The following is a 15340-nucleotide window of genomic DNA, read 5'->3' as shown; positions in this document are numbered from 1 at the left end:
TGGATAGAGCAATAGTGAAGAACATTCGGGAGGTCATTTATGTGACAACAAAACAGCAAAGGGCCGAGAACTGAGCCTTGAGGTACACCAGATGTTATTTGAACCATACTCGAAAAGCGATCACCACAGAACACTGCTTGTTGTCTTCCTTGTAAATATGAACGTATCAGGCTGACAGCTGAAGAGGAGAAATTGAATTGTGTTTGCAGTTTCGCCAATAGTTTCCGATGTGGAATGGTATCAAACGCTTTCGAAAAATCAAGTAGCAGTAAAATGCCGACACCTTTTTTATCGATTATTGCCCCTAAGTCATCATGAACTCTCAGCACAGCGGTTTTAATGCTTTGACCTTCACGAAAACCAGCTTGAAATTCACTAAGAAGGTTGTTACTTTCCACGTTAGAAGTCATTTGCTGCTTGAGAAGTTTCTCGAAAATTTTAGATAATCCGCATAATATACTGATTGGACGTAAGTTTCTGATGTAATTAAGTCGTGGATTCTTCTTCAATGGCAAAATCTTTGCTTGCTTCCAACAATTCGGGAAAGTAGAGGATGCAATGAGGCGGTTGATGCGTTATATGCTGGATAACCAACGGTAAGATGATCTTGATAAATTTGATAGGCAAGCCATCTAGTCCTACAGCATGTGACGTGATTTCCCAGATAGCATTTGTAACTTCCCACCAATACACTGGGCGAAAAGAGAAGTTATACGGTGATGGAAACGTTGCATTTGAAAAACTTTCTTCTACGGTGGCGCTGCCGGTATAGTTCGATAAAAACACATTATTGACTTCATCGGGATCAAAATCACTGGGCAACGCCGTTTGTGCTTTGCCAACCCCCAAGCTCCTCACACGCTGCCATAAACATTTTGATGACGTTCTGCTATCCAAATATCTCTTAAGGTATTCTTTTTTTGCTCTGGCAACCTCGGCGTTCGCACGATTTCGCAACACCTTATACTGTTGTCGCTTGATGGCCTTCAGTTGTGGTGTAGCTCTAAGCCAATCTTTGTACGCCAGATCACGTTCAAGGAGGCACCGTCGAACATTACCGTTAAACCATGCGTTTGATTTCCAACGGCGAGCTCTGGTTCGGAGAGGTATACAGCAGTCGTGTACAGCTTTGATATGGCGATTGAAGAATTCCAAACATTCATCGGGGTTCTCATTTTCATAAAAGTAATTCCAGGCAATCGAGAGTATTGCGTTTTCCAGAGATTGCGAGTCGAAGTTCACATAATCACGATAAGTGTTCCCATGTGTAGACTGTGTGACATTGAAATCTGTCGACGCGAAAATTAAATCATGTTGTGACAGTCCAGGAAAACTGACCTGATTAAAGCGTATGACCTTGTCATTATTGCTGGTAATAAAAAGGTCTAACTGTGAACTTCCTTCGTTATGGAAAAATGTTGGCTCTTCACCAACAGACGTTAACGAAAAATTGCTGAGAATAGATTCAAACGTTACACGTCTGGCACTTGAACGAAGCATGTCAGTGTTAAAGTCTTCTACGATGAAAATATGTTCGTAGCGAACAGCGAATTCTGTCAGCTTTTCTGCCAAAAAAGACGAGCAATCATTATCCGGTGGGTTGTAAATGACCATCAGCAGAATCTTTTCGCCGTACAACCGAAAGTCTAAAGCCAAGCACTCAGTTAGATCAGTTGAGTCCGATGATAGCACCGTTCCAAAAATCTTAGAACATTTCAGTTGGCTCCTGTAGTACACAGCAATTCCTCCTCCACGTCTATAAGATCTGTCGTTACGTACAACCGTGTACCCTGAAATACCAATACTGCGATCGCTAATTTTTGAAGTAAGCCACGACTCAGTAAAACACGCGACTTCTATTTTAGAGTTGACTAAAACATTTCGAACCTCGTCCAATTTCGAAGATTGCCGCGCACATAAACTTTGGGCGTTACCGTGGCAGATGTTCAGCTTACCAGGAATCAAAGCCGCGTTTAACACTGCTGCCGGTATGTTCGTCGAAGTGTAATTTGGTACGGGAAGCATTAAGTATAGTAAGGGAAGCAATTTTTAGAGGGTTGCATCTTCATAGCGGTAGGTAATACATAAATTTTCGACATTACAATTATCGACTCACAGTTACAACATAAAAAGTGCATAAATACATAATACAAATAACTTCAAAAATAAACGGAAAAACATAGATACAGAAATTCATTTAGATCTCCATCAGATCGTAAAGCGATGGAAGGTCCATTAACAGTCCGCTTCACGTAAACGAGTCCCAACTTGGTGTACACCGATGCCAGCTTGCCATTCCTCTTCAAGCGTAGTGCTGACGCTTTCGCCTTGCGCGCCTCACTTGCTAGATTTTCACTGATGTAGGGGAAATATGTATAACGTGCCCCGGCGGGGCAAAATGCCCCACCTGCTTTTTTCGTAAATTAGCACAAATTAAAATGTAATATTAACGAGTAACCCAAGCAATTGATGGACCCACCCTACTATGCAAGTTTGACAGTTGTCACTTACTGTAAAACAAAAACAAAAATAAATTTCATTTCGAGCAGCTCACGATCTAACTTTTCGGTTCGTTCTCGTAAGCTTTTTAAGTGTTATAATCTGTAAGGAACTGGTTGCTGTGTTTCAGTTGTGTGAAGTGACGTTCTAAAAAGTTATCTCCGGTGGAAAAACGGTAAGAAACGCTGAATTTGCTTCAGTATTTATAATTTTTCATAACAAGTCAAACTCGGTCATAATGCCCCACTTGTGGTGGTGTAATGTGCCCCATTGATACTGCGAATGTGTAAACATACCTTTTTTGTATGTTCTAGATGGCACGGAAACCAAAACCAGAACCCAGACACCGATTGTGGAAAATCGAAAACATGTCTCAAGCCATATCCGCAGTTCACAATGGTTTGTCAAAAAATCAGGCTGCAAATATGTACGGTATTCCAAAGCGTACACTGAGGCGGTATTTGGAAAAGACGGAAGATCCAAAACAGATTACGCTGCCACCGCTAGGAAGTTTTGCCACAGTTTTTTCGCCACAACAGGAGGAGGAGCTGGCCACGTATGCAATCCAAATGAGTGAATGCTTTCACGGTTTATCGTCTAGAGAGATGCGCAGCTTGGCATATCAAATGGCTGAGAAAAATAAAATCCAGCACCCGTTTGACAAACGATGTAAGTTAGCGGGACAAGATTGGCTGAAAAGTTTTCTGCGACGCCATAAAACACTTACTCTCCGTACACCGGAAAATACGTCACTCGCACGGGCCAAAGGCTTTAACAGAAAAACCACTACTCAGTTCGCCGATCTCTTAGAACGTATTTACGCTCAGCATGCTTACCCACCAAGCAGGATATGGAATGTTGATGAGACCGGTGTCAGCACGGTATGTGAAGTTATTATCATTGTTGAACATTTGTTGCCTTAATTTTTTTATTTTAGGTTCAGACACGGAATATTAAAGTGATGGCAAAAAAGGGCCAACATCAAGTTGGTAGACTTGTATCGGCAGAAAGAGGTGTCAATACGACTATAACGATGGCCATGTCGGCATCTGGCCAATTTTTGCCACCATTATTCATTTTTCCGCGTCAACGAATGAATGATGCGTTGAAGGTGGGTGCTCCACCCGAATCGATTTTTGCAAGTAACCCCAATGGTTGGAGTACCATGGACACCTTTTCACGTTGGTTTGATCATTTTCTGTTGTTTGCCCATCCGACAGCTGAGGATCCGGTACTCCTTATTTTGGACGGCCACTCGAGCCACACGAAAAATTTGGAAGTGTTGGAGAAGGCAATAGCTAACCATGTTCGTGTCCTATCCATTCCTCCTCACACATCCCATAAAACTCAGCCACTAGACGTTTCGTTCATGGGACCGTTCAAAGCGTACTACTCAAAAGCTTTGGATTCATTTATGAAACGAAACAACGGCAACCCTATAACGGTTTATAATGTTGCTGCAATAGTTAATGAAGCCTACACTGAAGCTGCTACTATCTCCGTGGCTCGAAATGGTTTTCGGAAAACTGGCATATATCCGTTCAGCCGCCATGTGTTTTCAGATAACGATTTTGCCTCCTCTGACTTTTTAAAACATTCCAACGATGATAATAATAATGTTTCTTCCTTGAATACTGAAGCCACTAGTACTGCAGCATATCCACACTTCAGCCTGGATCAAAATCAGCCTTTCAATCTTCAGCAACTTTCATGCAACGATACTGCTCTTGCCATCGATGCTACCACTATAGAGCCATGTAGTGTTTCAGAAGACATGACTACGGATTTAAGTACATTTTATTTTGTAGATGAAAACGGTAACCTCACATCACTCGTCGTACAAGAAACCGATGATGATAATCCTATTTCCTCATGTATCGAGGAAACAGCTTTAGAGCCTCCAAACTTCACAGATTCATCAATGCTTCATCAAAGTGACACAAATTTAACCAGTCTTTTTAAAAATAACGAACAACCAAAAGAGGATCCACAGCCGTCATCGTCAAACGTGTTTTATCAAACCTCCAGGATAAATAACAGCCATAAGCAAAAATTATCCGATATCCAGGAAAACGTCACTCCATCTGAACATGTTGCCCAGCCAAAACGCCGTCGATGGGATCGCGATTTTTTAAAAGAATTGAATCGCTCTGGAAATTTCGATACTCCGCCGCCAATTCATAATCTCAAACCAGACCCACATGCACATAAACAAAAGAAACGTAACAGCAATAGAAAGAAGGACGAATGTGCAGACTTAACGTCTTCCCCATATCGGAAGCAGCTTAAACAAGCTCATGCATCCAAGGATATAAAAAGCATCAAGAAAAGACCTAACCGTAAACCCCATTCTAAAACAGAGGGTAAATTAGAAGATATCATCTGCCCTACTTGTGGTTGGTTATTCAGCAACTCAATAAACGGAGATGGATGGCAAAAATGTATTACATGTAGTGAATGGTTTCACACTCATTGTCAGAATTCTGATGAATCTATGAATTGTTTTCTTTGTTGTTAATCTGCTTACATATATTTTATGAAAATCGCTAAATTTGTTATTTCTGTAATAAATAAAACTGACCCTGTTTTCCTATAAGTAATATTTTTTAGATGTTTTCAATATACAGCAAACCCCTCAGTAAGACTGCTATTAGGGACTCGCGCTGCTGACTATCTAGCCAGTAGCGGTTCTCGGGAAGGTTATCCATCTGACTGCCACCATTAAGAACGGAAGGAAAAAAGTGCAGAATTGTCTCTCTACGTGGCGCTAGCATATATGTTATCTTCTTATACAGGCTGTATCTTGCGCTGCTGACTATTTAGCAAGTTGCGGTCTTCGCAAAGGTTATTCATATTATTGATACTTCTAAGAAGGAATGGAAAAAAGTGCAGAATTGTCTCTCTACGTGGCGCTTGCATATATGTTATCTTCTTATACAGGCTGTATCTTGTGCTGCTGGCTATCTAGCAAGTTACGGTCTTCGGGAAGGTTATTCATCTGACTGCCACCATTAAGAACGGAAGGAAAAAAGTGCAGAATTGTCTCTCTACGTGGCGCTAGCATATATGTTATCTTCTTATACAGGCTGTATCTTGCGCTGCTGACTATCTAGCAAGTTGTGGTCTTCGGAAAGGTTATTCATTTGATTGCCACCTTCAAGAAGGGATGGAAAAAACTGCAGAGTTGTCTCACTACTACAAAACTATGACAAATCACGAACTTCAACGCTCAATTTTTTTTCTCACTGATTGCAAAAAAATCGTGGCAATCTACTATCTATTAATGACCATAGAATCTCACCAACTCACTTATTTCATGGGTCTCAGTCACGTGCATATATTTCCAGCTAGTTTCCAAACATTCTCAACGATTCATGAAAAAATATATAAGACAATTGCAATTTTCTTTTAAAGTTTTTGTCACCCATCCTCCGCCTTTGGCTTGCCTTGAAAAATCGGGGGCAAAAAAATAATTGGTTGAATATAAGTCAATTTTTTTTTATTAAATCAATTGTCTGTGAGCTCTACAGCCAAAAGGACTCGTGAAATGGCTGTAAGAAGTATTAACGCTTAACATGAACAGAAATGGAAATTCAAGCATGGAATTTTTGAAAATCGGCAAAAAATTTCTTTCGATTTTTTTGTTTCTTTTAGTAGGTTTTTACATAGAAAATAATAACGGACATGTGAAAAGCAAGAACAGATTTGGTTGTCACGTTTAATGTTTAGGTAAAAATGCTTATAATATATTTTTTTCGTCAATCAAAAGAACCTCCTTGTTCTTTTTTCATCCCCAATTTCTCAGATGCCCAAAACTTCATAAAAATGGCCTAATCATAGAAAATTGATGCATTTTTATCACTTATTTCCTTTTACTAATTTAGCTGGCTCGTAATGCAGTATTTTTTTTGTTTCTTGCTAGTTTAATGCTAGCAGTAAAAAAGTTCTAAAGCTCAGATACAGCCTGTATAAGTATATTACATATACGCTAGCGCCACGTAATGAGACAATTCTCCTTTTTTTCCATCCCTTCTTGAAGGTGGCAGTCATATGAGTAACCTTCCCGAAGATCGCAACTTGCTAGATAGTCAGCAGCGCGAGATACAGGTTTTATAAAAAGATTGCATATACGCTAGCGCCACGCAGTGAGATGATTCTGCACTTCTTTCCATACCATCTTAAAGGTGGCAGTCATGTGAATAACCTTCTTGAAGACCGCAACGTTCTATGCAGTCAAGATAACGAGTTATTCCATGTTGGTACCAATTAAGTCAAATCCCATATGCTTCGTAGACTCCAATAATGACGTTCGACCGCCTTAATGGAATCACTCGGGATCACCGTCCTTAATAAAAACGTTCTTAATCGAAACCGCCTTATTCGGGGACTGCTGTGTAGTTTTTTATATAAAACAAATCTAGTTTCGGTCGAATGGGGCATATTACCCAGTCTGCATGGGGCATTTTATACCGCAGCTAGGGCATTTTGCCCGGCATAGTTGAAGAACCTAAAATTTAGACGTCGTTAATAAATAATTCGTAGCACTTTTATTCTGCAATACCAACTAATCTAAATAGTTGCAATAGACTTTCAGCTTAAAAACTAACAATTATACGTAGTTTACATGTTACTCGTTGGAAGTATGACTAAGATATATCCATTTATTCTTAGGGGGGGCACATTATACACTTTTCCCCTACACACGTCGATCCGAATCCAGTCAAATGTGCCTCAAGCGAAGATCACGCTTACGTAAATAGGCGCTGTAGAATTTATCTCGGGAATGCTTTAGCGCGAATTCCAGGATAATGAGGCCATTTTCGTCTGTCCGACTTCCGGTTATCATACGCCTTGTTTCCGTAGATTCCCTTATCGCCAGATGGTTACAAATTGCTTCCACGGTTTTGTTTAGGTTTTCCCCACTTTGATACGGGATGCCGCTAATTACTAATTCGTTTCGATTTTCCAATGCACTAATATTTTGGGTGACACTGTCAACTGTATGTTTCAGCGAGTCTAACACAGCGTCGTGGTGTTGGAACTTTGCTGTGCATTCCTTCTTGAGAGACGTGATATCGTTTTGCAGCTCCGTTTTTACAGCATCCTCCAATTTTCCTCCAAGAAAACCGAAATGGTTGTTTTTTCCAAAAAAAGACCCCCGTCTGAAATTCCAGTTAAACTCAAATGTAAACTGATCAAAATTTCTAAGACCTACAAATTTAAACTAGTTCTAGTACAAAAAGTATGCTTGCTAGTTCAATTCTATTGTTTTCATTCGAAAGCTAAAAAAATGTTATGCTGGAAACTGGCCAGACAGGAGGTTTAACTTATTTCATCAAATTTAGTAACTTTTCAGAAGCAAAGAGCTGTAAAATAAGCGTTTCCCGGAGAGTTTTTAAAAAGTTTCTCCTAAAAATGTGCGTTACTTTTATTTTTCAATTTAAAACTTTAGTACCGTTCTAAAATTTGTTTTTTAACGTGAAATGCCAAATTGATTAAAAATAAGATAACATTAAGACAACACCTATTTGAAAATAAATGAATATGTAGACTAAATTGAGCTGTTGTTTGGATTTAATACATATTTGAATCGTTAGGGAATTGAATCAGAATTGCGACAATATTGGGATAATATATTTTCTGGGTAGGTATAATATTAATTTCATTTTTCTTTCAATGTCAGCTTAATTTGTGTTGTATAATTTGACTTCTTTTCAATTTTTTCCTATATTTTTTTAACTAATGTTTATTTGAGCGCCTTAGTAGAATACCTGATACAATAAAAGGAAAATATTTATATCCTTTAATTCTACTACCGAATCTTTCGGTGATAAAAACGTATTTCGGTCTCAACGTGAGTCAGTCTAAGTTAGTTAGATACTGAAGAAGGTCTCACGTCGAGACCGAAATACGTATTTATCATCGAAAGATATGGTAATAGAATTAAAGGATAAAAATAATTTTGTTTTCCTTTTTTTTGGTATATTTTTTATTTTGATTCTGTTTCATTTTTATGTCAAATGCTGCTAATTTCATGAATGTTTAGTTTTTCATCCACAATTTATTCTGTTTGCTGTTTAGCAATTGCGCTAAGTTAATTACCGCATTTTATCTAATTATTTCAGTTATACATTCAATCCACAGAAAATGGCTCGTCAGTCATTAACAATATTTATCGTTCGTTGAAAGATATTGCTGTTCTGTCGATGTAAATTTTGATCATTTGAACTGTGGTATCAAGAATTCATGTGTGAAATCAAATGTCAAATAGAAGATATTTAGATTGTGTTTCTCAATGAGTCCCATTTTTGGTACGTGAATGTTCGTACCTACACTTTGTAGAAATTGTACTGTAAAAAGGTAAATGTATAAATTCGATTCGTATGATTCTATTAAAAATATCCCAGAATACCACAAACCAATTTACTACTAATGTGTATAACTAGCATCTTTCCATCTAATATCTAAACTTTCGAATAAGACGCTACTCACCTCCAGGACGACAGGACATAGTCTCTCCAAAGAGCTACCTTTATGCGTCTCGCCGCCCCAATGGGACAAGTCCGAAAGTTTACGACAAAAAAGGGATTCACCAAAGAAATGAAACTCCACTTCTTTGGGATCTTTTGAACAAACTTTGAATATTGTGTTTATTACTTTAGTCTCGGGTGGCATTCTTCTGTCTCTTCCGTACATACGAGGACCAAATTGCCTCTCTTCTCGAACGTCACCGTCTCAAAGGAAATATGATAGCTTATTTTCCATCTCCGACCGCGCCCTTCGCCCTCCTCACCGCTCGGGCGAAGGGAAAATCAATAAGCATTCAATACACGATTCGGTTTTGTCACCTTGCAACTTTTTAAACGAACTTTTTGGGGTCGGTCCCAAGGCCCAACCGCCCAGGGCGGGTCGGATGATAAGGGCAGGGCAGGGTCGGAGGCTTCCGGATGTGTTTACACGTATGTGCTGCCTGGCTGCGTGCCGTTGCCTTGGAGGCATTTTATCACCCTTCTTGCCTTTAGCAAAGAATCGAAAAGCTGATAAAAAGATGAAACCGATGTTTTCGCCTTTTCGCGCGGGTGGTTTATTTAAGGCTTACAGGCTGTGTCGTTACAGGTGTAGATTACAAATTGATCCACATTTGATGCGTGTTTTACAGCATCGCCACCGGTGAGGATGTTACGGTTCACGATGTTTCGTTTCTGTCTGACCTTTCGGGCGTACCACGTTTCAGTGGTCAGTGTCATCGGATCGGCGTGCCGTTGTTTCAGGCCAAACGGTTGGAGGACGATCGGTGGAGGATGCATAATGGGGCGCAACTAAGTCCAAATTGCGAAAATTGTGGTTGATCACAACAAACGGTTGAACGTATAAAAAGCACCATTGGCCGGTGGATAGGTATCATTCGCTTGAGATCAACTCACCGGCTGAGTGCAGTCCGAAAATCACTGGAGCGTAATTCGTCTTGTAACGGTAGCATCAAACATGAAGGTAGGAAGAAGTTGGTGAAAAATTCGAAGGGGTTATTTAATAATGTGTTTTGGACAATTTTTGTCTATTTTTTCAGGCGTTCGTAGTGTTGTCTATGGCTTTGGCCGTTGCCTCCTGTGCGGCAGTTGACGATTCCTCGAAGAAAGAGAAGCGAGGCCTGTGGGAGCTGGGAAACGAACACGAGGGCTATGACTTCGATGATCATCACCACGACAGTCACCACGAAGTGAAACATGTATCTACGACCATCACCAAGAAGGTCCCGGTCCCGTACCCGGTGGAAGTTGAGAAACACGTTCCAGTTCCGGTGAAGGTCCCTTATCCAGTTCATGTCGAAAAGAAGGTTCCGGTCTATGTTGAAAAGAAGGTTCCAGTTTACGTCGAAAAGAAGGTCCCCGTTCACGTTGACCGTCCAGTTCCCTACCCAGTCGAAGTCAAGGTCCCAGTCGTCCACAAGGAATACGTCGAAGTGCCGAAACCGTACGCAGTTCATGTTGAGAAGCCCGTCCCAGTGTACGTGAAGAAGCCGGTGTACATTGAGAAGCACGTTCCAGTGACCGTGCACATCAAGGAGCACAAGAAGCACTGGGGACTGTTCTAAGCGAAGATCAGCTAATTCGATCTATTAAATATGAAAATAAATTGTTGTTATTGTAAATAGTCAAAACCTGTAGTTCAATTTTCGCTTGATGACAGTCATCTAAAACTGAAAAACAGTTGAAAAGCATCGCGAAACGAGCTGCTATTTCCATAAAATTATACTACTTAATTCCGTCAGCCACGCCGCTTCATCGAAGCTCAATGTCCTTAATAGGATATTAACGAATCCCCATATGCTCTTTACTCGGTTGCTTTCATACTGTCAATCCACCCTCTAATGGGCATGGATCCAGCAGCAGCATCCATCCCTTGCCAGCTGGCTGAGGGTCGAACGATAGGCAGTAAAGTTCCCGAAACTGAAATGAAAATTTATTATTACGACAATGCACACATACGGGATGCTCGCACTCTAACCGAAAGCGACGACCGTGAGCTTTCGCTTTCCACCGAACTAAATACACCGAACTAGAAAGGGCTCGGTGAGGGGCCAACGCGCTGGCTGTCGCCTTGTTAGTCGTTAGCCGTTGAGAGGTGTTGTACCGTGAATGTGAATGGTCCAGCATCCAGTTGGTGGCACAAAAAAAAAAGAAAATGTTTGCAACAACAGCAGCAACAGCGAGCTGCTGCTGGCGCTGGAAGGAAGCAAAACAGAACTCGGGAAAAACAACCAGTTCGTGTGCGGTGGGAGTGAATTTTCACGAGCGATGGGGAAGGAAACTTGATGAATTTGCTGGAGCCGAACAGCGTTTGCAGGGGAGTACGGTTCATCTGGATGAATTCACTGGGGAAAAGTGTATGCCAGTTATTGGAGTTTGACGGAATTCGTGCTTTTTGTGGTTCCGTTATTTAGTTTACAACTGGATGTGGTTTAGGCAGGAACGGAATTACTTGATTCTATCATGGTACTAGCGTATTTTGGAATTTTCGACTGAATAGAATGTAGTTTGGCAAAATAAATTTTGAACCATTAGTGACTATCCCTACTTATATTTCTCTTCCTCTTAATGAATGTGGTTTACTTCAAGATTTTTGAAGTGTATTTCTATGAGGAATAAAACGTTACAAACCAAAGTGAAAGTTAAAATCAACTTCTTGTGCTTGTCATTTGTTTGTATTCACGGTACTGATCCCGGGACAATTAACATCGATTTTTCATTTATTGTTTGGTGGTACATCCTTTAACAATGAGGCAGCATTGAAGCAAATATCTTAGTTTCAATGAATGTCATTTTTAATAATTTAGAGGAAAACTCAACAATCAGTAGAACAGTGGCTTTTAACATCATCAGTTCACCACCGCTTTCACTTTCAGGTGGTAGACTTTTACTGTCTTATTTCACAACATGAGGAGAAATCATAAAATAACTTTTTCAATTCAAATTCAAAAGGCTCATATAAAGCAAGCCTAGCCCGGGAGATGCTTGGCTTTGATAATAAAAAATTTAATAATCCCTAACCAAAAGCTATGAAAAATCGAGAAGTTTAGACTTTAATATTGCCTCGTTTAATGCATTTATTAATTTCAACGTTCCTACCTACTCTTATTTTGTACTCAATGGAATGATACAGAATGACAGATGCACTTGGTTTTATTTATTCTACAGTAAATAGTAATCGCAGCTAGTCGTAATGCATAAAGTTGTAACTTTGATACTTCTCATTATACTTTTTTATTGATTAAGCTATTGTCCAGCCATCCAATAGACTATAATTTTTTTGGCTTTCGCATTATGTCGGTTCGCTTTTCAGTAAAGAAGTCAGAAGTTCTGGACCAGTAAATACAGAATTAGTTCCAAATCTGGCCGGTTCATATACCGCAATAAGCTAGAACTGATGATTGTATCGATCATTCATTTTTGCTTTGAAATCAACACAGAAGAACTGAAAAAGAAGGCTCATTGCAAAATGCTGTTTAATGCTGCTTGCCATTCTAAGCTATGAAAAATATTCTGTAATACAATTGATATGCTGGAATGACAAAAATAATAAATATACAAAATAACAATACAATACAATGATAAAATCACAATACTCTAACAATCTGAAACTAGCAATAAATAAAGCAAAGAGCGAGCAACTTGTATTAAAGAATTACAGTTTGTGTTTCGCAAGCCAGCAACAATCCTGTTTCATAGCCACATAAGTAGTTGAAATTTTTGAACACAATTGAAAGTTCAAGCTTAAGCAACTCTAGACGAACATTGGTCTACTTTCATGTAGATATTGGCATAATCGTATCATGTGACAAAAGATGCTTAATAATAGCGAATTCATAAATTAACCTGGGTTCGTGCAAACTCTAATCCGAAATTTATGAACGATATGCGCAATTTGACAGATCGACCCGTAAATCGTAATGCTAGACAGTTTTAACCTTCGCTTCAAACTGAATGCTGTCAGTTTAACCGAGATGCAATCTCGGTCTTTTAACTCAATGCCTCTCTGGCATAAAAATTAGTCAGATCTGTCTGTCTGTCTCAGATATTGTATATTTGTAAAAAAAAACAATTTTTTGAGCAGGCATCGTAAAAATTTGTTTATGCAAGCAAGCAAATTTTGTCAGCAGTCCAAAAAAGTATTATCTAAAAAAAACTATTCATAAAATTTTCCTCGGATGTGGAAATTTTAAAGAAAAGCCAAAACAAAGCAATGTTTTTACTCAAGGAAAATTTTACACAATACAGGTTGGAGAATTGGCTGTTCAGTATTTAAATGCAGTGGACGATCAGTTTTTTACGCCAACGTTTCGATCTTTGGTTTAGATCTTCTTCAGGGCTTCTAAAATGTGTCTTTTATTAGCTAATTGTGACCTATCTTGTAATTTGTGTTGTGACTTACAAAGTTCACATTCCAATTTATAAAAGTACGTAGATGATCTATTTTTATTAATACCAAGCCACGAAATATAAAACGTACTAAACAGCTTTAATAATTAGCACCCAAAAATACAGTTCACAGTTGAAGTAGAAGTGAATAGACAGCTACCATTCTTAGACATGTTAATTACCAGAAATAACAATCAGACATTTGGGACAGAATGGTACAAAAAACCTGTAGCTTCTGAACGTTCTATTAATTTCCACACAAAGGAATCCAATGTATCAAAAAATAAATACAGTGTACAACTTGATATCAAGAGTCAACAAGTTAACAACAACAAAAACTCAAACAGATATAAACAAGACAAAAATAGAAGAGCTAAAGCGAAATGACTATCCGATACGACTCATAGATTAATTAACAGATGTCCTAAAAATGTACTAGCAGGCGAAACTGAGAATGACAACAAAATATACAAATCGATACCATATATAAACGAATTAACACCAAAGATAACAGAACTAATTGAAAAGACTAGCGAATATACAAATATTAAAATAGCACATTATAACAACTACACAATCGACTGGCTTTACCGTACCACAAAAGGAAAACAGGATAAATTACAAGCACACAATTTAATACGGAATTAACTGTCAAGTCTAAAGCTATGTACGTTGGACTCACAACCAACAGACTAAAAACGAGATTATCTGGACAGAAATCGGATACAAACAAATTAAACAAAATAACACAGATACAACACAGGACCAAAATACAAGAGAAATACAACTGGCACAAGTGAAGTAAAAAGCAGCGATGATTACACACTGCGTAAACACCAACCACCGATTCAATCTGGAACAAGCATCAATACTAGATCGAAGCAACAAACCAACACGACTACCCATATTGAAAGTTTGCCACATCATGACGACAGACAACATCAACAAACGCACCGACACGGAAGGAATAAATATATGTTACACAGCAATACTAAACACACTAAAACACAAAATTATAAACACAGTCAATTACAAATTAGCACGTACATAAATGATTTACGCTACACACAAACAGAATACATAAACACATAACATACACATAAACAGCAAATAGGAAATACAATAGGAAAAATCAAGCCAAGAGTTAAGAATATCGTGATCAAAAAACTGCTACAAATGAGTGAAATTGTGACACAATTAGCATATTTTAGAGATTATAGACAAACGACCCAAGCAGCACACATTTGGCAGTTCTAGTTGCAGCAACGCATTTATGACTAAAATTAGTCACATATCGGTTGCCACAACACAATTTGTTTGTAACAACTGTGCTACTAGGGGAGTGAGTTTACATAATATCAATTACTTCAATATTCATGACTATACAATATTTACCAGACCATTATACATCCAAACCCAAAGACAGACAACACTATAGGCTAAAAGTTGCTAGACAAAGACGGTTTAAACTTTGTAAGTCACAACACAAATTACAAGATAGGTCACAATCAACTAATAAAAGATACATTCTAGAAGCCCTGAAGAAGATCTAAATCAAAGATCGAAACGTTGGCGTAAAAAAACCTAAAGACTAAACAGTCAATTCTCCAACCTGTTATTATCACAGTCGAAAAAACTCCCAATTTTTCACAATACTTTTTTTCTTATTTGCCAATTCGTAGTATTTCGGTGATGAATTGATTTAGTAATTTTCGTTGTACCTGATTTATGGCCGAAGAACTCGATTTTCTGAACATATACTATTGGGCTGTGGGCTATTGAGAACCCAAGGGTGGTAAAGGAAACGAGACTACAACGCAGGTTTTCCGTCAATGTATGGGCCGGTATAATTGATCGAAAGATCATCGACCCATACATTTTCGAAGAAACTCTGAATGGTGCCAAGTATGAAGAGTTTTTAGAAA

The 15340-nt window shown here is 38.7% G+C and overlaps 2 protein-coding genes across 2 annotated transcripts; one reads left to right on the top strand and one right to left on the bottom strand.

Moving 5' to 3' along the window:
* Nucleotides 1–486: 486 nt before the first annotated feature.
* Nucleotides 487–2025, bottom strand: LOC128741001 (uncharacterized). The gene has a single exon (XM_053836576.1). It carries the CDS (start codon nucleotides 2023–2025, stop codon nucleotides 487–489), a length of 1539 nt encoding a protein of 512 aa, XP_053692551.1.
* A 7959-nt stretch (nucleotides 2026–9984) lies between these two features.
* Nucleotides 9985–10591, top strand: LOC128741000 (mantle protein-like). The gene is made up of 2 exons (XM_053836575.1): nucleotides 9985–9990; nucleotides 10067–10591. Exons 1-2 carry the CDS (start codon nucleotides 9985–9987, stop codon nucleotides 10589–10591), a joined length of 531 nt encoding a protein of 176 aa, XP_053692550.1.
* Nucleotides 10592–15340: the final 4749 nt, after the last annotated feature.

This window comes from Sabethes cyaneus, chromosome 3 (assembly GCF_943734655.1).
Source record: "Sabethes cyaneus chromosome 3, idSabCyanKW18_F2, whole genome shotgun sequence".
Taxonomy (NCBI): domain Eukaryota; kingdom Metazoa; phylum Arthropoda; class Insecta; order Diptera; family Culicidae; genus Sabethes; species Sabethes cyaneus.
This window is presented reverse-complemented; position numbering and strand designations above follow the sequence as displayed.

What these genes read in the sequence shown, in the direction of transcription:
- LOC128741001 (XM_053836576.1), bottom strand. Translation starts at nt 2,025, where the DNA reads ATGCTTCCCGTACCAAATTACACTTCGACGAACATACCGGCAGCAGTG.